The 25,844-nt window shown below is 40.0% G+C and overlaps 1 protein-coding gene across 3 annotated transcripts in view; it reads left to right on the top strand.

Moving 5' to 3' along the window:
- ZNF704 (zinc finger protein 704) overlaps positions 1 to 25,844 on the top strand; it is a 101,656-nt gene that overhangs the window by 54,973 nt on the left and 20,839 nt on the right. For 2 of the 3 annotated variants that reach the window (XM_053934993.1, XM_053934975.1), the window contains exons 3-7: positions 7,272 to 7,375; positions 11,496 to 11,728; positions 15,263 to 15,363; positions 17,627 to 17,888; positions 22,578 to 22,682. In XM_053934993.1, coding sequence (XP_053790968.1) covers positions 7,272 to 7,375; positions 11,496 to 11,728; positions 15,263 to 15,363; positions 17,627 to 17,888; positions 22,578 to 22,682 — 805 coding nt within the window. The remainder of the gene's footprint in view (positions 1 to 7,271; positions 7,376 to 11,495; positions 11,729 to 15,262; positions 15,364 to 17,626; positions 17,889 to 22,577; positions 22,683 to 25,844) is intronic. The other variant, XM_053934985.1, reaches the window with a different exon arrangement.

The following is a 25,844-nucleotide window of genomic DNA, read 5'->3' as shown; positions in this document are numbered from 1 at the left end:
GAACCCATCTGAGAGTTGTACCTGGATGCTCTGCATGAATGTGTGCATAGACAAAACAGCTTTGAATTAACTCTCACAGGTACTGTAGTCCATGTAGCCCTGCAGAACTGGCCCAAGGACAGGAGATGAAGGGAAGTCGGGACTGGAGACGGCAAGATGAGCTCTGTGCCTTCCCTGTTCTGAAGCAGGTTTCTGGTGGATGGAGAAGGACAGAAATACAGCCAATTGTGATGTGGACTATAGTGTGTATCTCCTGAATGCCTGCAATAGCAAAGAAACCCCTGGAAGGTAGTTTATGGTCCTGTGACCATTTGGCTTGTGCATGCCATAGAAACAATGGCTTAATGGTTCCACTCTTTGGGATATACAATCTCACTTTGGCAGGAAACAGAGGATCTTCTCAGAGGTGTTTCTTGCCTGGAGTCTCCACATCTCTCTCAGCAGTACTGGCAGCTTTGGCCAGCATTGTCCACAGTCAGTGGCTTTTTATTTGCAATTCTCTTTGCTTCTTGCTTGGAAAAAAAATTATTTCCAAATAATTGGAAAGCACAGAAAGAATGACATGTAAATATTAACAATAAACAGAAACTGACCCTTGGGACATTTTTGAGACTGGCTTGATTTCAGGAAAGTGTTCACATTAGTAAAAGAACAACTTGCCTGTGCCCTTTGATTTGGTGAGATGAGGACTTGCAGGTTTTATCAAGTGTTTCATCAGTGTATATTTTATTAGAAAAAAAAATTATACTTTTAATGTGTGGCAGAAAACAAGTTAAATATTATTTTAAACTTGACTTACAGCAAATGTTAAGAGACAAGTTGTGCTAGGCAAATTACCCATGTATGTGCATTAGGACTGTATATATGCAGTAATACTATAAAACATATTTTGGGAATATTAGACATTCAAACAGTATAGGAATCACGCTGTTTGCAATAGGTAAGGGGGGAAGAAGGAAAAGCAAAATATTTTTGATCTTGCATTTTCTCTTACTTTAGGAAAGACAAAATTCCTGTAGCATCTGCTGTGAGGATATCTCCAGCTAATAATTCTTCTCAAAAATTAAGATTTATGGACTACTTGTTTTGTTTCTTTTCCATCTTTTTTCATGTTCAGCATGGTAATTTGTATTGCATTGAGCAAGTGGTCCAGCCCTTTTCCCTGAGGAAAGCATCAGAAGTGTGAAGTTTTCTTTCTGTAAACAGTACCCTGTCAAAGCGATCTCATTTTTGAGTGGGGATGTACCTGTGAACAAACTAGAACAGTAGCATAAGGCACAGGCAGGAAAGGGATAGAACATGAATATTTTGGATAAATTTGGAATAACTGGTCTGTTACTTCAGGGCACTATTGAGGTTTGCTTTGCAGACAGAATTATTTGTTTCATCAGGAAGTGGCCTTTAAAGTAGAAAAAACGGAACAGAAAATCTTCCCCAAAAATCCTCAAGATTTGTGGATCACCATAAGGGATAACCTCTCTCTGCAGGGTTCTGTTATTCCTTTCTTAATTTAATTTTTGCTTTGCACTTATAATCTATCAAGAGATTACCCTTTATTTGATTGGTCTGTTTTGAGGCAGGCAATTTCTGTGTCATACTTCTACTGAAGCTTCAGTCATTGCCCCAAGGCAATTCACCAGATAAGTTTTCCTGATAGATTGCAGCTGTTTGAAAAGTAAAAATTATTCATAGGATCAATCTTTTCAATATATAGAATAAATTGTTCCTGTAAACTGCAGCTTATCTCCTAGTGTGGAATTTGGCTTGCCTCACTGTTCCTGTTTATACAGAGCATTTAAAACTGGAGATCATATCACCAGCCAATAATGAGAGCAGTGGTTTACCACCCATCCTCTCCTTTCTCACTCCCAGCACACTGTTTCCCATATTTTGTATATCAGACAGCAAGATCTAGAAGTTCAATCCTGTTTCCATATGGATAGGTTTGAAATTTCAGTTATCTTTAAGGAAGTCAGACAAGCTGCTCAAAAAGCATTAATAAAAAGGTTTCTATTAAAAAAGGCATTTTCCATCTGTTTTGCAAAACTTAAGCAAACTTTTCTGGGGAACCTTAAGGAGCAAAGCAGCTATTCCTGCCACTGGACTGCAGAGGGGGCAGCAGGAGCAGAGCATGTCCATGGGATATATTTATATCAGAAATCACAGAATTTGACATCCTTTTTATTGCTGGTGCAGCTCTGACAGCACTCATGGAGAAGCCTGGTGTGGTGATAGCCTCCATGGCAGCCTGGGTATCATCACTGGATTGTACCTCCACAGGGAGGAGAGGGCACTGGGAAAGGTGCTCCAGGTGCTCCTGGAGACACAACTAGCTTGGAAGCCATCTAGCTTGAGGAGGTGGCTGGAGCAGCAGAGGGAGAGACAAGGGAGAGCCCTGTGTTTGGGAGAGTACATCCAGTACAGCCAAGCTTTGGAACCAAGTACTGCAATTTCTTGGATATCTACATCTACAAAATGGTTGTAAAAATGAATGGATTTTCTTCTGTCAAGTTTTAGTGGTTTTAGTGAAAATGGAGACCTTAGAGAAATAGGTGTTTGTAAAAACAGGCCTCTTCTTTGTGGAGCAGTGCTAGATGCAAGTTCAAATAAAACACTTTGAGAAACCTGCCTGTGTTAGCACTTTCTCTTCAGTTTTGTTAAACTGTATTTTCTACTCCAGGATGCTGAGAACCACTCTGTGAATGTCTCCCATCTCTTAGGACTGATAGGCAGGGACTTTTTATTGTCTTTAAGCCATTACAGTCAAAATAGAAAGTCGATGTCTCAGTTACTGTGGACTCTGTCTGGTGCTCTCAGGCTCTAACACACCAGCCAGACTTCCAAAGGCCCTTTGAATAACTGAATCACAAAATCTGTTACCTTGGCCAAGAGGAGGTGGAGAACTTTGAGGTGGTCTTTGATGCATTTTTCTTTTTTTTCCTTGAGAAGTTCAGGTATATATGTTTTTAAGAAGAAAAGTTCCTATATTTGTATTTTCATCTGAATTAATTCTAGTCACTGTCAGAATAATAAAAAAATTGCTTGTGTGTAACAAGGACAGCAAAAACAAAGGTCCTTCATTCTGCATATGAATTAGTCTGCAAATATAAAGTTAGCGTGGAAAATGTTAATTTTATGTTTGACCACAATGAGCAAAGGCAGAAATCCCTAACTTCTAATTAATGCATTATTATTGTATCTCTCTTTTAAATATCAAACACCAGTTCTCTTTTTAAATGTGTAAATAGTAACACTCTCAATGTTCTGAGATATATCATTCTAGTACTCTGCTGATTTAATTTAATATTTGGAAATATTTTCCTTTGCCTTTTGCTTTATTGTGAAAGTTATGGCTTTTGCTAAAAATGCTGAGGACCTTGGTTTGTATGGATCATTCTCTCTGTAATTTTTGGTTTTGTGTTTGGCAAATGAGTAATTTTTAATCTCCATAATCAGCAACCAAACAGGAGAGCAAGAAGTAAGGTAATTTATCTGTACTGTCAGTATTTTAAATTCTTACATGGTAAACAAGTATTATGGTAAATGCAAAGTATTGTATGGACTAAGATTCGGAACACGTGCATAGCCTTGGACTTGTCATGGACCCTCTTTTTCTCATCTATTGGAGCTTAAATGCAGCCTTTCCTTGAAGAGAGCTTTGACTGGGAAAACTGTGATGGTTGGTTAACAGTGATAAATTATTATCAAAAAAAGCAATAAATTCATCAGCAAAATCAAGGAAAGTATTGATCAGAAGTAAGTGTAGTAACCAAGCCTGATTGGCCTTGACTGTTAAAGAAAAGGACACTTTTAATTGCCAGGCTGGCTAGATCAGTGTGTTGCAGGGATCCATGAAACCACTCTCCCTGCTGAGGAAGCAGGGAAACATGAAGCATTGAGACCTCGGGTGGTGGTAAAAGGTCTACCTCCAAGGACCTGTAACTTCTACTGCTAATATCTCAGCTGATTCATTGTAATTTGGCCATTTTATGTGTTTAGATTTACAAACACTTGGAAGGAAAAGATCCAAAACTGCTTAGTTCTCAAATGCAGACTGGGCTGACACAAATCCATCCATCCAGAAATTGGGAGATGGAATGTAGAGACTGGGATGTAAGGTTAGAGAAAAGAATAAATCTTCACAGTTCATGTAGTAGATGATCTTAAAACTGATTTAAATTTCATTACACCTAATAGTAACATCAGGGCTTATGATTTCAGTCCACAGAAAATTGCCTTAGCAAATGGTGAGATAAATGTTTTGGGAGCAATTGATGTATAACAAACAAGTTATTCTCTCCTCTGAGTCCAAATAGTGTTGAACAGCTGTGTGCAGGTTCAGGTTTCCAGTAGACAAAGCTGGAAAATACTAGGGAAGTCTTAAGGCATCAACTCATATGTGATGCTGACTAAATGCAGATGGCTTTAGTGGTTGCTGTCTTCAGTTTTATGCCTTGCCTGTATCACAAAGGCGGCTGCTGCTGCTGCAGTACTGTCTGAGTGATATATGAAATATGTGTGTTTACATTTATGAGCCAAACTGTAAAATGGAGCAGAGTCACATAAGCCAACACTTGTAGCTGCTAAAATTCTTGTGGCTGGGAAGTATGAGTGGAGTGTTCTTGTTTGCTGGATGCAGTAGAGGAGCAGTAAATAGTAAAAATTACTGCCATTCAAAATGGGCAGAGAGAAAGTCCAAAGTTCATTTTATTTGGTCTGTTATCCTGTTAAATTGGATCAGGAAGAAAAAAAGATTCCAGTAATTGCAAGAGTGTGGTTTAGCATGTCTAGAAATGGCAAGGATTCTCATGACTATTCCTATTCTTTGCCTGCTCGTGAAAACTTTCACCTTAAGCACAGATGCCAGTGCTGACAATTTTGAGACATTGTTAAATTATTTGGAGCAAGGGCTAGATTTTCAGAACAGCAGTGCTTATCATTGTAGAGGGGAGAAAAAAAAATCAAAATAACTAGAAGAAGTTAGTTATAAACTGCTTGGGGAAACTTTGTGATTAGCTTTGGGTCGAGACTCTTGACATACTGACACCAACTTGGCAGACACTTGCAACAACTGCTGTAGTGAGATTTTGCAGTTCTGGAGAGGCCTGGATGGGAACGTGTTAGTCCTGTTGCCACACAGACAGAAGAGCCTTGTTGGAAGGCTGATTGCAAACACTAGGGATCAGTTTCTCCATCTTATCAGGAACTTTTGCTCATTTTGTCCTCGTATGTTGCAGAAACGCAGATAGTAATGGTTCATTCACAGCTGGGTAGTGACAGGGACAGTTGGTGTAGTCTGGCAGGAATGGGCTACAGAGCAGGTGAAGCCTTCTCAGAAACTAGATTTTCATATTGGGATATTAGGTAATTGGAAAATCATCTGGCAGTGTTGAGAAAGTGTAGCATCTCCATGTCAACCGCAAGGAAGGGTCTTCTGAGCCCCAAGGAATTTGGCATTCTGAGTGAAACACTCCTTTGCAGGCACAAGGAGCTAATGGGTGACAGATTAAGAATTCAACTGATTATAGCAGCCATCCAAGACCTTTCCAGTACATGATCATGACCATATGGCTGCTATGCTCTTTGCAGAAGCCTTGGCTGGAGGAAAGATATAATCAGAATGCAGCAGGAACCATCATCAGTGTTTCAGTTCCAGGCACTGATGTGTTGCAAAAGACAGTTGTGAGAGTTAAGCTGCTGTGCAGCATGGGAGAGTGTTCATCAGCATCTGTGTGGGTCCTTGTATCAGCCAGAAATCAGCTGTGAACCATTTCATGGGCAAGTTCAAGGTTTTCTCACTAAAATATCAAGAGCCTTTGACTGTAGTATAGTTTCCAGTTAATGAACCTTCCACCTGATGTGTGAGATAGGATTCCAGAAATGGGAGTGCACCCAGCACATCCTGTTCCTCTTGGTGACTCACTGACCAACAGTTGATGGGAAACAGCAGGTAGCTGACCGCTTCTTATCTTGGGCTTTAAATTAGACTCAACCTGATCTCTTCAGGAGAGCTCCTGACAAGGCACAGAGATATCTCCAGAGACCCAGAAAGCAGAATACGGTGGGGGGGAAGTGTCCTTTTGTAAGAACTAAATTAACTTGATCTCTAGGAATTGAGAAGGTGATTTTGGATGATCAGTCATATGTTTGAAAGGAAACATTTTCAAAAAATTGTCTGTTCTGATTCCACCCACAAGGCGGAAATCCCACAAGGATTTCCAGCCCACAAGGATGGAAAGCAAAAGTCTGCTAAACATAGTGGGTTTGGTAGTTTTATTTTGGTGCATTGACTCTTCAGAAATTTTACATTTTGAGAGAGTTACTCTTGGGTAGAAAAGACAGAATATCATTTTTACAGACAAAAAATAATATTTCCTTCATTGCCTAAAAAAATCCCCATAACTCCTTGAACAATGGATCACTGAATCCTGGTTCCTGGTGGCATTCGCCATTGTCCAAATCTTCTCTTCCTTTCCCTGGAAAGCTGGCTACTCTCCTTTCCCTTATTACCCCTTCTCCATGTCCTCTCCTCTGACTTTCACAGGTCCCCAGCAAGACCTGGCTGAGGCAGCAATGGGCTGCTGTGCTGGTTCAGGCACCCATCACACCTGTAAAACAACCTCCTCTCCCTCTCTCCCTTTCTCTCCCTTTCACTCCTACCCCTCTTGCACCATTTTTATGCCAGTTTTCTAATTACTTAAAATATTTGGGTTTTAATATGACCAGGAAAAATTTAGGATCAATCTTTTGGAGAGAGTGTGGGAATGTTAATAGTGTTAAGCAGAAGCAATGAACACACATCCCTTTGTTCCAGTTCACGGTTTTTCTTTACCCTAGAGACTAATGTATGTTGTTAATGTTGCTGGTAATCTCACCCAATTTTGCATCTCTGTCTTCATCCAAGAAAACCACCTTAAGAACACACTTAGCTCTAAGAATATGAATAGCTAAAAATTCAGAAAAATAAAAAAGGAACAAAGTCAAAGTTATAGAGAGTCACAGTAATCCTGAAAATTTTATACAAAGATATATTCTCTTTTCCCACTTCTTTTCCTCTTTACACTGAGTTAGTTTGCTTAAAGAAGCCTCTTGGTATGCTCAGGTTGCCAGAAGACCAATGCTTGGAGAACTCTGTGCAGCGGCTTGTTTTTGTTACTGTGCTGTGCTGGCTTAGGATTTGGGCTGGTATTAAAAAAAAAAAAAAAACCTGACACTAAAAAAAGTTAAACATTTGTTGATGTGTTTCCTGCCTCCCACTCACTGTATTTCAGGAAATCTTTGGAAGAGCTGGACATGGATAAAGTAACAGCAGCCATGGTACTCACCAGTTTGTCCACCAGCCCTTTGGTCCGCAGCCCTCCTGTCCGACCCAACGGTAAGCCTTTGGAGCCAGGGGCTGCGGGAAGGGGTGCCAGGGCCCTTAATCGGGGGGTTTGTTTCCGGGAGTTGTGGCCATGGTGGAGAACAAATGGTGAGTGTCTACCTTCTGGTATGTTGGGGATCATACTGAGCTCTGCTCCAACCTAGTCAAAGTCTTTGGTGCAGCACTGGCAGAAATGAAAATAAACATTTTCTTTAACTGTAGAGCAGGTCTAGTTTATGAAATGGGAGATGCCCATTCCATAAATGGGATATGAGAACTTCAAAAAGTCTCTTGACATCACTGAAACACTTAATTTTTCATAGAGTTTGTTTGCACTTGCACACATACAGTCCTAGAATATTGTAAAATGGTTAGGATTGGGAAAGACCTCTAAGATCACCAAGTCCAACCATTAACCTGGCACCACCACCATGTTCACCTCTAAACCATGGCCTGAGTGCCATATCCAGGAAACATGATAGCAGTTGTTCTTGTCATCCACTCCATGGAAATGAGATCAGATTTTACCCAAAGCCACAATAAGGCAAAGCACTTCCAGATCACAGCCCTTGGCTGAGAGGCCGTGCAGTAGCAATCTACACAGCAAGCAGTCTGCTTCTCTCTGCACCTCCAGTTCCTGTGCTGTGTGTAACTCTCTGCTGGTCTTCCATCAAATCCATAATCCATTTAAAGACTACTTCATTCATGGTATAGCAGAAGACACAATATAAAGTTTCAGGTAATGAAGAGATCAATTATGAAATATAATTGATCTATGCAAGACTGACTAGAGTTACAATAATTTTTTAGGAATGTTTTATTTTAAGGAATGATTTAAATTAGGACACCCTGTTTAGGGTACCTCAGCACTGTTTGTATGACTGACTTTTCTTACTTATAACTGCTAAAAAAACCCTTAGATGCTCTCCTACTGTCAGTAATTGGAAGATTGAGAAATACTTGCTTTTCTTCATGGAAACAGGCATGATCCACTGTATGATGTTCTTAAAGGAATTCATAGCAAATGTCAATGCTGTGGTTTTTCCATTTATTTTCAGAAAATGTTAGTTTTATCCATTTAGTTGGAATTCTGGCCATGAACAGTCATGGCCTTTGTTCATGTGCTTTCCAGTGTTAAAAGCCAGAAGTGTTTATTGGAGTGCCACTGCTCTGAGGAGCCCTGGGAAACCTCAGGCAGTAACATCCCTGGTGACTGTCACACCTCAGGACAGGATGTTGCTAGCCCCTGGGAAAGGCCAGCAAAAGGGTAAAAGCACACCTGCTCTCCAGCTGCTCAGCTCACAGACAAAACCACATGAAGATGGATCTGTGCTTGATGTGGCAGGCAGGGATTTGGTGTGGCCAAGGAATACACATGTTCCCTGCTGCCTCCCTGTCCCGGGGAGCTGCTCTGCTGTGGGTGAAGCAGTATCTGCCACCTTAGACAGTCTGAGCAAGTGACACTTGTCAGGAGCAGCAGTGCACATTAGCTGCAGCTGTCAATTGGAAAGATCTTCCAAACAAGCTCTTTTGAATTGCTAATAGGCAAATGGTGGCTGTTTAATTGCCTTTGATATTTCTCAGCATAGTCTGAGTGCTCTTTGATAGTTCTTTATATAGCTTGTCTGCTTGTTTCCCAAAATATGGGAAGACTAGCCTGAAAATGTAATTCACATGTTTTCAGTAGTCACAGACAAGATTTTGAAGCTGGTTTTGGGCACCATCTCCCTGAATATCTTAGTTTTGCCTTAGTCAAGACTTACTAAAGACTTGAATAGAAGTATAAAGACTTGATAATTTAAAGCTTATTTGGTGTTGCAAGGCTAGGCTCTGATCCTAGTAATACAAGCAACAAATGTATTAGAGATTAGTTTTTTCTACATACTTTTCCAAAAAGGGCAATAAGTAGCAGTATAATTAAAGGACCATTTGCTAAAACAAATGGAATTTTGCCTAGGAGTAAAAAAAATAGCATTAGTGTTAATATTAAAGTCAGTTCCATGCTGGAATTCCTGGGAATGATCACCCATGTAAACTGGATCAGGGTTTGGCCCTTGTTTCTCTGCAGTTGAATAATATTTGGTCTGGTTCTCTTTCACGCAACTCCAGCAATGTGAAAAGAGCCCCAAAATAAGAGTAAGTTGCATTTATTTATATATTGAACTTCTTTACATTGACAGATTTGTTAGTATGAATGAGAACCAGTATTTGGTTTTTTCCTGTTGTCAACCTCATTCAGTCTTTCCATGCTACTTAAAAAATGTTCTTGATTTACATCTCTTTCTCAGCAAGGTGAGGAGAAGCTGTACACACTGAGATTACAAATACCACCATAACTGTTTCAGAAAGTAGTAATTGAAAGAGTGTTCCTTTGTTTTTCTGAAGACATGGAAATTTTAAGCTATGCTAGGGTCACAAGTTGATACTAGATGTAATTTTTGGCTTTGGCATAAGACTGAAGTACCAAATATTTAAAAGAAACAAAACCCACCTTCATTTCAGTCACATGAAGGTTGTAATCATGAGACAAAACATGACATTTTCATATGTTAACTTCAGAACTACCAGAATGTGTATGTTTGTCCTTTTCCAAAGAGGAATTGGGCAGGGTGGAGGGAGAGGATCAAATCCATTTATGCTGTGTGGTCCTGATCAGTAAATCAGTACTACTGTAGCAGCTGCCTTCTCAAGGGGGCACTACGTTCTGTTTTTTTGAGCAGCTGATGTTGGTCATTAAGGATTTTGTCCAAAACCAACTGAATTAGGAGAAAAAAAAAAAAAAAAAATCACTGGTTTAGGGGTAAGCTTTTGATAGCTAACTTTCTTGCCAATATCATTAGTTAAATTTATCTCTAAGAAATTCAGAAGGAAAGAAGGAGTGACTTCTGCAGATCTTTTAAAGACAGGCACTGGCTTGAAAGGACTTGTCTCACACTTAAATACTGTTTCATGAACAGATAAGATGTTATTTGCTTGCCAGCTCCAAAGTCAGGTGTTGCACAATACTCAGGCACCTACAGTGTCTTTAGGAAAAGCTTCCAGTGCCTGAGTTAGGGAGAAGCCACACCTAAACCTTTCCTGCTCATTTGCCCAAGCCCTGTGAGACCCTGAGGGCCCTGCAGAGCCGCCTGTGCCTGCACCCTGGATGTGCTCGGGCCATGCCTCCACTGAGCTGGTGCATACTCCTCTGCTGCCAGAGCCCTTTAGGGACTGGCAGGAGTGACATGCCAGTGTCTAAAGCCTGAGGACTTCTGCATGTGAAGCATGGCTCAAGCTGTGCCTCAGACTGCACAGCAGTGCTGTTCCTCCCACCCATGGTGCTGCAGAGTGTAAGCTGTTAGTTCAGGTGTCTTCTTAGCATGTAATGGATGGGGAACTGAGGCACTGAGGAGGCAGTTCCTCCAGCGAGTAGGTGTGGAGGTGATCCAGTGTCTGTGTGTTCCACTTCTGAAACAAGATGCCTGTGCACCTGTATATCCCAAGGGATACATATCACCTCATGGAGAGATTCAGATTAGGCAGAGGCGGGTGTATTGAGAGATTGTAAGAACACAGAGTGTAACTATGGTTTCCTTTGGTGTTTTAGTACTGGGAAGATGATCATGTTTTTGTGGATCTGCTCAGTGTTTTGGGGCTCAGAGTGTGTGTCCCCTTCCCAGGGGATCTCCTGTTGGCCATCTGGTGGCTTGGAGCTTGCTTTGGTGCTGCACCAGAGTCATGTGTTCCCACTGAAAGTTGAGGATGTATTTAGAATCATAGAATTGTTTGGGTTTGCAGGGACCTTTAAGGGTCAATTTAAATGTTTTCCTTAAATCATGCATGCAATATATGACCGTTCATTACTGTTTATGCTTCAGAACAGGTTATCTTTTCAAATGCAACATTTCTTTTTAGAAAAATACTTTGCTGCTTTTGTTTGTTTGTTTTAAATTAAGTAAAAATCAAGTGTGGAATATGTAATTTGTGTGCAGCGGGTTAGATATAGTTGTCCTCTCTTACATCCAATGCTTTCATATTTCTTTACTGAATGTGCAGTTAATTACCTACATGGCATCTAAACCTTAGAAAAAAGAGCTCCTTAACCCTCTCACAATGATACTGTTGTAATAATAGCATTTGTTGTTCCTGACAGAATCCCTGAATGGATCTTGGAAAGAAGGAGGATTTGTGCCTTCTAGTACCAGCAGCAGCGGATACTGGAGCTGGAACGCTCCCAGTGACCAGTCCAACCCATCCACCCCATCTCCACCTCTGTCAGCTGATAGCTTCAAAGCTTTTCGGACACCTTCCCAGCCAGATGATGGTATTGATGAAGGTGAAACAAGCAACCTTCTGTTCGATGAACCCATTCCTAGGAAGAGAAAGGTTAGCCTCATGTTAAATTCCATCACCACGGGTAGATAGGATGTTGGTAGGCTTACTTTGTTGTGAGAAAGGAACAGGTCACCCAAATGCCTCTGCTTGTGTATCCTTCCTTGGCATCCATTTAGCATAGGGACTTCGCCTAGTCACTGTGTCTCATTCAGCGTGGTCACCTCCTGCACACACATGCTGCCATCAGCACCACATATTTCCTGCCAGATGGTGAGGTGTTATAAAGCCTCCTGCTCAGAAAACACTAGAGGGATTTCCAGAAGGTGTTGCCTCTGGCCATTCAAGGGTTTTCTGTCCTACTTTGACAAATTCTCTGTGTGCAGGATGCAACAGGCAGCCTTTACATGTCATCACAAACTGACTATGGCCTTAATACTCCTTGTTCCCTGAAAGTGCTGTTTATCTGACAGCATGTCAGATACCTTAATACTGTGAAGGTTTCTCTGCACAAACATATGGAGTGAAAATGGAGAGAGAGAGCTCAAACCCAATGGCTTTTGATATAGTATTAGCATTAGCCAAATTTATCCTCAGTTGGAGTGCAAAAGCAGGCTAAATAAAACATGACATTAAAAAAAAAAGGTCCAAAACTAACCCCAAAAAAGCACCGTTGCTAGCCAGCAAGCTTCTCTGGAAGAAAAAGAAAACAAAGAGATGGCACTAGTCCAAGTTCCCTTCCCTTCCAACACAACAGGACAGATTTTACATAGCAAGATGTAAAAGGACTTTTTGTAAGTAGTAAAAACAGAGAATTTATTCCCTTAGTGAATTTGTTTCTGGCTCAGTCTGAGGCAGTTAATTGCTTCATCACCAGCAGGAAGAAGTTTTAATGATTGTTTTAACCTGTTCAGATTTATCCTCTTGCTGCAGAAGCTGCTTATTTGCTGACCCATGCAGTTGTTCCCTTGTTCATGGGAAAGGGGTGAAAATGTCTGTGCATCTTGCTAAGAAGGAAAAAAATATTTTGGAGGACACCTTTGTTATAATAAATTAGAAGTTGGAGCTGAGTGTTGCACTAAACAGAGATACAATTTGGGGGTGTGTGGGACAGGAGGAGTAGGAGTGCAGAAGTGTCCTGGTTAGCCTTTTACTTCTCAGTTAACCTTCATCTTATTAGCACCACTCTTACTGCTCAGCTGTGATGAGACAGATGGGTTTGCAGCTGCCATCTTTATTGTTTTCTAAGTTGTTTTCAAATATTTCTATTTATGTACCACTATAGGTCTATTACACTATCTCCTCTGGTTCACAGGAATTTTGCTTTGTATGGCAAATGTTTTATCTAAATAAACAGTAACATTCCATGCCAAACTTGCTTTTATAAATTAACTTGCTTTCCTGCAGTTTTTTTTTCTGTATTCTGGCTCCAGCATGGTACTTTATCTGAGTACAAGTTAGCATCTTTAGAAGCTGAAACAAAAATGTTCAGGTTATTCATTCTTCAGGGCTGAAAAAGTCAGAAGGCGTAAAGCTGGAAATTGGTTGGTAACCTTACTATTTGCTTAAAAGTTTCCTCTAAGGTAGTTATTCCTCACCAAACCATTTATGTTCTATTATCTTCTTAAATAAAACCTTAAACCTGAATAGGTAATTTTGGAAAGGGAATGGAAGAAATGTAAGCATGTTCTTTATTTCTACTGAATGAGCTTTCACTTGATGATGTTAAAAGTGCATGGGTTTTGCAAACTCCTACCAGTGACAATAAATCCAAAACCACAGTGGAGCTAGGAGACTGATTTTACCATCAAACTGGGGATGGATGTTAAACCATTCTGTGCTCATAAAGATGCATATGGTGTTTATGATGTCATATTGGAATTCTTAGGATGTCAGTTATAAACATGGCCTTCATCTTGTTGACATAGTTGGTGGTTGGTTGTGTGGTTTTGAGCTGATAATAGTATTTAGTATTATATTATGGAAGTAAGAAAAGTATGAATCAGAATTGCTAGATAGATTATATTTAATTTGAGAAAAGAAAGAGTTCTGTATGTGTTTGACTGATAGTTGTGTTATCAAATAAAAAGTAGGCAATTTATGTCCAGTTTATTTCTAACAGAAGTTTTTCATACAACCAGTATGATCAGGTACTTCAAATCTCAAAGCCCGAAGCATTCATACTTTAAACAGGAGATATTAGACTGCAAGAAACTATGATAACATGCTGCTGCAATCAACTTGTATTTTAAAAACCCCATCCGCTGAGATTCTTTTTTAAGTTATAGTCTAATCATCATTTTGTAGCAAATGCTAAAACCATCTACTGGCATGCAGTTCCACAGGGTCCAAATTGAAGAAAGCACCAAGTCAGCTTTCATTCAAGGCACAGTGAAATGTACTTAACCCCAAGGATGTACTTTTTCCCCCTCTTTTTTTTTTAAATTGAGTTTTATATTAATATATTAATTTAATCTTATATGTAACTAAAATTATAGAACAAAAATACATCATTTTGATGCTCTTCCTCATGTTAATAATGTGTTCTGTAATAATAGAGAAAATTATTTTTAAGAATTACAAGCTATTTAGAATTCTTTTTTTATTTAAACTGTACAAAATCAGTTTCATTTTGGGGTAAAATTAGCTTTTAAATATCTCTAGAGTTTGTAACATCTGTGTTGTTTTAAGACTATTTTTCTCCAGAGTCTTCAAAATGTTGAAGATTGGCCTTGTAATAGCCTTGTTGGCTGTGCTCTAAATCAGTGATAACTCCATGGGGATCAATGAAGTTATATTAAAGAATATAAAAAGAGTATTTAAATGAGATCATACCTGTATTTTTAAAATATTGAACACAGACTGATAACTTCCCATTCTCTTGTCTGAGTAAGGTCCACAGCAGCTTCTGAGTGAAACAAAAGCAGCTTGTGCCAGCTCATGGCAAATATGGACATAACAGAAGCTATGTTTTTCTGGCACAATATTTTTTGTGCTGCAAATATCATGAGCAGAAACATTCATAAGAGCTTGCTTTGGAAAGACCTTAATTTAAGAAGATGCCTTGGATGAAGTAAGGTTTTTTGAAAGAAGTGTAGAGTTTTTTGAAAGAAGTGTAGGAAGGTTTTATATCATATACCTCCCTTAGTGAAGGAACTGAAACTTAAAAATGGAAAAGTGTTGCCAATGAACATAGAGAGGTAAAGTTTGTCGCAAGCTGCTCGTGCAGCTTTTCACTGGATTCTCTTGAATTCAGTAGGGTGACACATTTGACAAGAGACTATTAGGTCATTACAAATTTGGAGTCAAAGGCTCTGAATCTTCACAGTCTTCTTTTTAACTGTTTATCTGGTAGTGTGGGGTTTTTTCTACCTTCATAGAATTACAGAGTCACAGAAATTTTCAGCCCTTAACCCAGCACTGCCAAGTCCAGCACTAAACCATGTCCCCAGACAGCACATCTACAAGTCCTTTAAATACCTCCAGGATTGGTGACTCAGCCATTTCCCTGGGCAACCTGTTCCAATGCTTGACAACCCTTTCAGGGAAGAAATTTTTCCTAATATCCTTACAACTTCCAATTTTCAGAACTCCATGAAGGTGATGTTCAAATGCCTGTGGAAGAACTGTGGGAAGGTACTGAGCACAGCTGCAGGGATTCAGAAACACATACGGACCATTCACCTTGGGTAAGAGAGCAGTCTTTTTGGGTCTAAAGGATTTGGTATAGAAGAGGAGCAATTGCCCTTGGCTGGAGACATGAACCGGATTGTCCTTGGCTTCTCTGTCTCATATCCCTCTGTTTCTGAGGAAATTGTGGAATAGTGCATCAAGGTGAATGAGCACTTATTCCAACAGCAAGGCACTTTATTTCCTGAAATTCTGTCAGCTTTGCTAGAAGGTCAAATAGAGCTCGAGGTTACACTGCACCTCCCTGCCAGCTACACAGCTCAGTGCCATTACATCGTATGTGCTGTGTGCACATTATGTCTGGGATGACACTCTGTGGTAGACAGGTTCAGGGTCTTGCATGAATACTTTCCAGCTTTGTTTCCCATCAGGTCAGGTGCTTGTGCCAATTCTGAGTTGAATTAATGCAAAAAAAAAAAAAAAATGCAAAAAACCCCACCAAAACCCACAAACCACATAAGAAACCTAAAAGCAAAAGGAAACTGATACGCACGTTGTCATGGTTTAAAGTACCACAAAGCTGTTCACTCCTATCCCCTTCCTTCCCTGGAATAATCAAAGGAATAAAGAGTAAACCTCATGGGTTCAGACAAGAACGGTTTAATGGCTTAAACAAAATAAAACACTGATGATAATAATAACAGTAATACTGGTGACTCTAATACTTAAAAGGAATAGGGAGAGAGAGAAACTAAACTGAAGAGAAATGAGTGATGCACAGTACAGTTTCTCACCACCTGCTGACCAGCACCTCCCAGCTAGATCCCTCCAGTGTATTTACTGAACATGATATCCTGTGGTATAGGCTGTTGTCCTGGCTGTGCTTCCTCCCAGCATCTGGTGCCCCTGTTCACTGGCAGAGCATGGGAAACAGCATCAACTAGAACATCAGTGTGTTATCAGCACTCTTCTCATCCTAAATCCAAAAGACATCTCTGTGCCAGCTACTTGGAAGAAAATTAACTCCAGCCCAGACAAAACCAGGACACACATGTATGTTACTTGGACTAAAAGCAAAAGCAAATTAATATTTTAGGAGACAAATTTGTTTCAGAGATTTAGTTTGCAACTGAACTCTCCAGTGCAATTCACTGAGTGATGTGCCTGTCTCATTTATAATTACAGTTGGGACTCACAATCTTCATCTGTTAGGTGAAAATACATCTCTCTATAGGTCTATGTTGCCCACAGCTTAAAAATTAAAGCCACCACAAGAAAGATCTGGAGCTCAGGATGGTCTAAGAGAGGTCAGCAATTACCGTTGGGCTCAAGAGTAAGGCTGTGGGAAACAGAGAAAATCTCTCTCAAAATGCAGTTAGGAATGTTGATTTGTGCTTTATGTTGTATGGGAACATGTGGTGTCAGAGACGTGGAAATAAACAGCAAAACCTTTCTGGAATTTGCTGGAGCTAGAAACTTTTCTGGAAAGAGTAATTTTGGTGAATGACTGGCTACATTCTGATGAATGGTACTTCTGGTAGAGCCTTTCAAAACCTGTGGGATGTATGTTCTCTCAACAAATTCTGGTTTGGACTTCAAGATAACGTGTAGTCTACTGGGAGCTACTGCTTTGACTGGGTTGCTTCACTCTTAGCACTTGTACTCAAATGCACATCAGATAAAACTTTAAGGCAATTAAACCTCCTACATGCCCTCCTTCAATAAGTCTGCCTCTGGAGAGCAGGACCAGAAAGTCCTGGCCGTGGCAAGCCAGCCCATATGAGTGCTTTCTCTGTGTCTTGAGTGAGTTGCATGGTGAGACTGTTTTCTAGCAAATTCTTCTGTTATGTCACAGAAAATTACAGTGAATGGCAGCCATAAGTATCTTTGGTATAATTAAGTAACTTCTGATAAGATTGCATATTGTTTGCTGTAACATGAGTGAAATATATCTTGCCTGTGTCTATTATCTTTGCTGTGACTTTCAAAGACAGAGTGCATTGAGGTTCTTGTTAACTTTACAATGGTTACAAATGAGAAGCTGATACTTGATCTCAGGGAGTCAAAACATCTACTCCAAGGTGAAAGAATTGGTCAAGAATAACACAGAGCGGGGAAAAAAGTAATTCCTACTTTCTTTCCCTGCAAATTAGATGATTTTCCTCTTCCCCTACATGCAGTCAGAATGCAGATAAGGTAGGAAGGTTTGAAACTGCAAATATTAATTGACAATATGAATATATTCACTCATGCATCTAGAACTTTAAATTTACCTCGGGGTTCTTGCTTTCAATCAATTCTTACTTCTTTCTCTTGATACAGACGTGTAGGAGAGTCTGACTACAGTGATGGAGAGGAGGATTTTTACTATACAGAAATCAGGCTCAACACGGACTCAGTAGCTGATGGCTTAAGCAGTCTTTCCCCAGTCTCTCCATCTTTAGCATCTCCTCCTTCCTTTCCCACCCAAGACGCAATCCGTCCTGAAACATCCTGTGCCAAAACCGAGACTAAAGTGATGACACCTCTGAGCCGCTCAGCTCCTACCAACCTCTACCTCGTACACACGGACCATGCTTACCAGGTAACACCAGTGGTATGAGCTCCAGTCATTACACTAATCTCACTAATGTGTAAAGGAATGGCACATCACAATGTGTGGATTTTAACAGGCTGAAAGGTTTTCAGAGCAGTCAAAGGCATTTTTTTATTTAAACTGAGATGTATTCTTCTGAGCTCATTGTTTGTTTATGTGCCCGCCACAGCCAGTGGATTTTGGGGTGCTGTTTATCCAGCCATAGGTGCGTACACTTGAGGTTGAGAAGAGTTGATCAGTGTATCCCACTGCCTACATCAGTTCAATTTTCACTGACCGTAAGGAGAACCCAAGGTGTGATGTGCTCAGATGGGGTTTCCTGCATTGTAAAAATTCCCATCCAGTCAGCTGAATCCCTCCCAGAGTCTTCATTTCAGCTTTGTTTTCATTGAACAAATACAAGCTCTACTTGAAGTGTCAACAAGTACTCAAAGGATGCCAGGAACAATTCATTTCCTCTTTTTCTACAGTGTGAGATGTCAGTTTTAGTTGTGAAGTAGAGCAGGAAGAATGAAAAAGCAAATATGCTATCTTCCTATTTTTGGAGGTGATGTATTTTCAAATGGCAAAAACTGCTGTCCTAAAACATTCCAGCTAAGTTTCAACAGAAAGCATTAATTATAAAACTGCACTAAAGCCTGACATGTTTTGGTCTGGATACTGTATGATAAAAGAGGAATAGAGGCTTTGAAGTAGTGTGGTCCATGACCTGCATATGCACTGGAGAGCTGAACTCTGTTAAATTTATCAGATTCAATAGCTATCATATATAGCATTGTGCAGATAAAACTTTTGCGGTGTGTTTGGACCTCACCTACTAAAAGGTCAGAGGGAGCTATAGAGAATTCACAGGCTTGTTTTAGACTTTTGTGCATGTTGAAAAGCGTGGGTGGAAGCGTGGCACGCAGGTAGAAGCTGCATCAGGTAGCATGCCAACCTGGGGAATGATGAAACCAGCTAGGAGAAAGACTTGCTTCTCAGTGTAGCTTAAGCTTTGCCTCAGAGAGTGAAGCAACAAGTCTAGGCTAATGACAAGTTTTGCTTCATTTGGGATTTGCATGACAGCCTGCCCTGCTGTTTGGAGACCCACTCAACCCTTTTTTACAAGCAGCCTCTGAGTAAAGCACTTGGCTAAGGAAATCCTAATTCAAGTATTTAAAGTCCTTGAATTGGATTTTAATTGATGTATTCCATGACACAAGACTACAAGTGCCTGAGGCCCGTGGGCTTTTCAGGTTGCTGTGGTTTCAGTGCTTAATTTCATCAGTGAGGAGTGACACAGTCCACACTGTTCACAGCTTGCTAATTGGAAGCAGGAGGCAGGGTCCCTGCTCAAGCATTCAGGCTGTCCTGGCGAAGGAGGCAGTTTCTGCAGAGAAGGTCAATGGCATCCTCTACCAAGGTCCCTTCAGCCCTGAAAGAAGGGCCAGGGGGCAGGGTGGAGATTCAGATCTCATCTGCCAGAGGAGAAAGTGGAGATTACTTCATTGGGAGCAGCTCAAGGAACTTGCATCAGGGAGGCTGAATATTGTTCATCACAGAATTCCTGTTAAAAAAAAAAGGGAAAAATACAGAACCGAAAGTTCAGTCACAAGAATCCTAAAGAGATCTGTTAATTGCCATTTCCTCTATGACTGGAAAATATCAAATAGACTACTTGTAGTGAGAAATATAGGAGGAAACTGAGTAAAGTCCTGATGCTCTTCCCTGACCCCATCCTACGGGTGAGGAATGATTTAGAAGAATAATTGAAGAAATTCTGGCATGTACAGCAGTTAAGGCAAACTGCACTGGGGGAGCCCTAGAGAAAGATGATGCTAGAACAATACAGGAGGCAAAAGAATAAATCCCTCTGGATTCAAGGAGAGCATTTGATCTTAAAACATATACGCAGTATTTGTTAAGCAAGAGGTTAAATTTAGTGTAGGAAAACGAGCTGGAAAGTCACAGATAACAGTGAGTTATTTTGAAAGGGCCTTTGAATGTCATTAGTGGAGTTAAATGAAAAGCTGTTCTTGGCCCTGATCTCACTTTCATTAAATCATTTTGGTAATACACAAATACTATAATAAACTTTACTGATAACAAATTTGGGAGGCATCAGCAGTAAGGGCTGATCAGGCTTACGTGACTGGGTGTTCTTAAAAATAAGATTTTGGATCCTTAAAAATAAGGTTTTGGATGCAGTTTGGATGTCAGAACATGCAAAGTCCTGCATCTAAGGAACTAATGAGATTCTTCTGCAATAAACCAGGATAGCTGGAAAATTATGTAAGAAGGAAACCTATGTTCATTAATCAAGCACAGAATGACTGTGAGCCAACAACAACAGAGCCATGAAAGGGGGAAAAATAGTTGTCAGCTCTCTTGGATAAGAAATACCGAGGAGAGAGAGGGGTTTTTAATGCCATTATACTAGACCACTATATAAATTCTGCTGAAATCCTGAGTTAGAGTTCTGGTCAGCCAAATTTGATGTAATGGGCTCCAACTAGAAAAAGTAGAAAGAGGGCAGAGAGGACATGGGCAGCCTCTCCACCGTTGGGACTGATACCTCAGGCAAAGCAAGGGACGAGAAAAAGATGGAATTGCTGCCTGGGAAGAAAGTGAAAGGACAAGCATGAGAGGGGAAGAGGATGAGCACGGGCTATTTCAGATATAAGGGTAATGTTGGCACAAATAAATACAAATTATTCATTAATTTATTTTGATTGGCAATTAGATGGCGGTCTCTAAGCAAATTAAAGTTGGGTATAGAAATTCTTCAGTTGGTTGTAATGTAGTTGCTTACCTTATGGAAGAGATTGACTAAAATGTTAGCCTGAAAAAGCAGACTGTGCTTGATGAGCAAAGATGCATATCTGGGAAACAAGTGAACAAGGTGATTGACTATATAAGTCTGATCATGTCTGAGGTAGATATTTAGGCACTGAGAAAAAGGAATTGAGCACTGTGGTATTTTAAGCAACTGCATCAGTTTTAAGCTTCGTGTTTCTTTACAAAACTATTGCCTGTACCTATTAACTTTAACTACAGAGGAGCTACAGACGGGCTCTTTCAGCACCTAGGATATCCCTTCTAGGTCTTATTCAAATACCTGAGGAAGTTGCTGTGCTGACCCTGGGTTTGAGCTGCATCCTTGTGGGATGCTGAGCAGAGGCAGTGCTGCCTCACTGCTTATCCAGCTCTCTCCTGTTCTTTCTGTCTGGAGCTCTGTGGTCATTCACTCCTTCGCATTTGAACAAGGTTATGATGAAGAACTACTGGTACCATCTGAAGTTGAAGAACTACTGGTACCATCTGAAATTGAAGAACTACTGGTACCATATGAAGTTGCCAAATTGTTATTGACACCTTTCAGAGAGGTTTTTATATTTTATGGAGCACAGTGGATGTTGGCTCTGCATGTCTGTGTAGATTTTCTTGGAGCTGTCAGCAGCTTGGCAGCCCACAGAGCATCACTGTCATATACAGAGGCATCTGGTGGTCTCACCTTCCTTTTCCTGGAAAGGCTGTAGGGGATTGCTTCAGCCCTTGTTTACTTGTAAGATAATCTTTAATGAGGACTATCAGGTTGTAGTTTGTCATCACTCCTCTCTGCCTGGTGGTGCAAGGAAGCACTCTCTTCCTGAACCAGTGAGAAAATTTCAGCAGCCCCAAACATAAACACTGCTTAAATGAGTGAGTGTATTGTGTTACTGTCATGTACCATCAACTGAAAGGCAGAAGTGAAAACTCATTTTAGCAAAATCTTTGTAAGTTTAAACAAAGGAGAGGTTTTTTTTTGTGGTGACAGCTTGAAATTCAAGGGTCAAAGTGAGCCTTCGTTCATGCTGGCTGCTCATGCTCCTTCTAGGCAGGGTAGCTACACAGCTGTGAATTTCCTGATTCTGAAAATTAAATGGGGTTAAAAAAGAGGCAGGGAAGAATTCATGGAAATTCATAACCCAATGAGAAAACCAAAGGAAAGGCATGTAATGAAAAATGCTCAACAGTCTAAGCTCAGGTTATCGCCCTTGTACCCCAGGGCAGCAGTGGGTATTACAGCCTGGATGGGAAGAACGTAGGAGTTCAATGAGCCCAAATACTTGCTTCAGTTTAGTGTTTCAAGAGCTGCTTTTTGAATCCAAAGGATGATTTACAGCTCCTTGTTCTTAATAGGAAAAACTGTTTTAATTGGGATGACTCTAAACATTTTCCTGATAAATGAGAAATTGCCAGCACTTACTGTTAATCACTTCCATCCAAGAAGCCTTGCTATCCACACTAAAATTGTGTAAAACAACTGCCATGAGTTTAAGTATGGCCTTGTTTATCACTGTGGAACAGGTGATCATCTGGTTTTGCTTCTTGCTGGCATTATTTTAATTATTTTATGTGACATGTGATTTTGTCTGGTTTTTTAACAGATCTAACTCTTAAAAGTTTTCTATGGATTCTTTTGAGAGCAATCATCTTTCTCTAAACAAGGTTCAGGAACAGTGGTATATATATAGCTCTGTCCCTTCCTTACTAGCTTATCCATGATTATCCCTCTCACAAGGGTAAAATGCTTGTCACCATGGAGTTTTTTTATGCCTTGGAAAATCTCTCACATATTTACCATTTCAAGGAATGAAAGATCCTTTAGAAGAGGAATGGTTCTTCTTGCTAGAATAATACTTTCTCTTCACACAGGCCACTCCTCCGGTGAACATTCCAGGGTCAGCAAAATTCACTCCCAATGGCAGTAGCTTTAGCATCTCTTGGCAGTCGCCTCCAGTTACCTTCACCGGCATTCCAGTAAGTGCACATCAAAAAAGGAAAGAAGGGGAGAAAAAAAATTTTTTTAAAGCTTTTTGCTTTGTTTCACAGTGTGTAATTATGGAAGTAAATGTGACATAGCAGATACCAAAAGGAAACAAATTAAACATGTGCCTGAATTTGCTAGCATGGCTGTTTTTAACACTTTTGTAACTGTCTTTATCAGTGCAGTTAGGTTCTTTTTGCATCAGTGTCTACAAGCAGACAATTGCATCTATAGTTTCTATAGTATCTACAGTATATATTTTTTAAACTATATCCTTACAAAAGAACATTCTGTAGGTGCAGAGCTTGGCATTATGTGCTTCTTTTTTGTGCCACTAAGAGATTTCTTAAAAAATTAGATGGAAAATCAGCCTGGTGATGTTTATGCTAACGGGCCGGTTGGATTCAGGCAGTGGGACTGTTACCTAAATGAACTCTGAAGATGAAGCATTTTTGAAAGGCAACTGAAAGAAACAATAAAATTAAATGCAAAGTCCCATTTTAGGAGGTTACAAGTATGTAGCCCCTACTAATAGCAGGAAAATATTGTTTTATACAGAAAATATGTTCAGTATCTATTGCATTTTGTTATTAATACATATTGCCGTTTGATAGCTTTTTAATGAGGATGTATTCAGTGGAAATTCAACACTGACCTTTCTTCAAAAAGCTGGCGTACAAGGCCTAATTCTGTCAATAGTGATACTAAAATCCTAAGCCATCAACAGCACTGCAGAAATGTGATATTTGCTTAAACACAGAATTGCAATGATTCTAAACGTGTGGTACACCACAGTGTAGGTGTGGTAGTGTGGGGGGAGTGCAAAACCTTCATGAAGAGTTGCAAGGAATTCAGCTTGTAGTGTCTGATGTGGGGACTGCTGAAAGTAAATGCAAATCACTGTTTATGAATAATGGGAAATCTTCTCTATGATGAATATAAATATTAATGTAAATATAATATAAAAATTAATATAAATAAATATTAATCTAAAGTATCCTCGTTTTATTGGAAAGCACTGTTTTCATTATAAATTAATATTCTCTAATCATAAACCTTTTTGATATCATAACATCTCATTTTATATTACACTTTATGAATTTATGAATTTTTAAGGTGTGTTATATAAGGCACATTGCTCATCCAAAGAACCATATAGCTTTTTTTCTTCTGACAGTGAATATTAGACAAGGCAATAAGAGATACTATTTCCCTCCCTTCTCCTCACCAAGTGAATCTCCAAAGCTTCTTACTGTCAACCTTTGGCAAATCTTGGAGATTTTCTGCAGAGGCTGTGGCATCCAGCAGAGCTGATAAAAATGAAAGTGACTGAATCAATTACACTGCACTCTGCCAATGAATATTTATTAAATTCCATCAAGGAACAACTAGCAGTGAAAGACATCATGCTGGCAGCAATTTCAACAAGAGTGCCTTGACAGAGTGTGCTATCCACAGAGTTCCCTGAGAATTTGATTTCCCAACAATGGGGTTGATACGGAGTAATTATGAAACTGGGTCCTTTTGTGAAGTAGCAGAAACTGGTGCCAGGAGTGTTGGGAATCTAAAAATGCAATTAGTCACATTGTAAATCAGACACTTAAGAGGGCAGGATTAGACACGTATGCGTCGAGTTTACTTGTTCAGGCAACAACGCTGATCTGTGGCTGTAGAGTGGAGAGTTCTCAATAGAATTTAAGAAATGCTAAATCACTTTCTGAGAATTCGATGGAGATGGCAATGATTTAAGTACAATTTGAAAGTAATCCCAATACAAACCTGGGGAAGCAGTAATGCAGAATTATAAACTGCTCAGGGAACCGTTTGAACTGCCATTATAGCTCTAACAACATTTATAAGGCTGTTTAACAAAGAAAAAAATAATAATAAGAAAAAAATCTTCCAGGTTTGCATACATTTGACTACTTTGTTATCAGTGTGATCATTTATGAATTACAAAGATTTGCCTGCAGTGAAAAATTATGTGCAGTAAGTGAGGGTGCAAATGCAAATTTATGTTAAATACCTGTATATTAAATTAAAGTTTTATTTCTGTTTCAAAGTAAATTAGATATTGCTTTACAAAATCAGGGGTCTGGCAATTCCCACCCTTACACTGAGTGTAGGTACTTCACCTGCATTCAGACTTCCTTCATCTCTGATGGGGTTTATTTAAGGCCAGACTATGTGACAGAGCCAGCATAACAAACTCACACAATTGTGACGTACACGGTCCCTGACATGAGACACAAATCTGTACCACCCAAGAGAACCTCAGAGAGTAAGTCCAAACCATTACTTTATGCCTGACCCTTAATACTTAAGCAAGCAGTTTTCTAAAATGGCTTTGGAATACTTTTCTGGCCTGGACAAATCACTGGACAGGAAAAGATTAGTTAGAAATTTGAAAATGTGCATAGGTCTACATATTTTCAGTATAGTCTCCTTTTATTTTTATTTTTTGACACATACTGTTTCCCCCTTTCATTCCTGTGGACATTGAATTTCAATGACATTGAGCACTTCCTGCTTTCTGTCCTGGGAACTGGGGTGTTCAAACACCAGGAGTTGCATTAAGTCCTTATTTTCAGAAAGTCTTTATCAGAGCAGCACTGAAAGGCCTTTGTGAATATGGGTGTACTTACCAGCAAGTAACTGAGCACTTCAGAACAACCCATACATGCTGCTGGATCAGTTGGGCTCAGTATGTGGCTGCTCTAGGCTCAGGAGTATTCACAGCATCTAAACACAGGCATTTATTTAGATGTCTTGTAGTCATAAGGGAGGAGACGTGGCCAAGGTCACTTGGTCTGTTCATCCTGGAGAAGAGGAGACTGAGGGGACTCTAAACTCATTGCACTTTAGAGCTTCATTATGAGGGGAAGAGGAGGGGCAGGTACTGATCTCTACTTTGTGGTGACCAGAGACAGGCCCCAAGGGAATGGCCTGAAGTTGTGTCAGAGGAGGTTTAGGTTGGATATTAGAAAAAGATTCTTCCCCCAGAGGTGGTTGGGCACTGAACAGGCTCCCCAGGGAAGTGGTCACAGCACCAGCTGGCAGAGTTCAAGAAGTGTTTGTACAGTGCTGTCAGGTACATGGTGTGACTCTTGGGGATGTTCTCTGCAGGGCCAGGAGTTGGACTCAATGATCCTTGT

Source organism: Vidua chalybeata, chromosome 1, assembly GCF_026979565.1.
Source record: "Vidua chalybeata isolate OUT-0048 chromosome 1, bVidCha1 merged haplotype, whole genome shotgun sequence".
Classification (NCBI taxonomy): domain Eukaryota; kingdom Metazoa; phylum Chordata; class Aves; order Passeriformes; family Viduidae; genus Vidua; species Vidua chalybeata.
The sequence above is the reverse complement of the archived record's forward strand: the minus strand, read 5'-3'. Positions and strand labels throughout refer to the sequence as shown.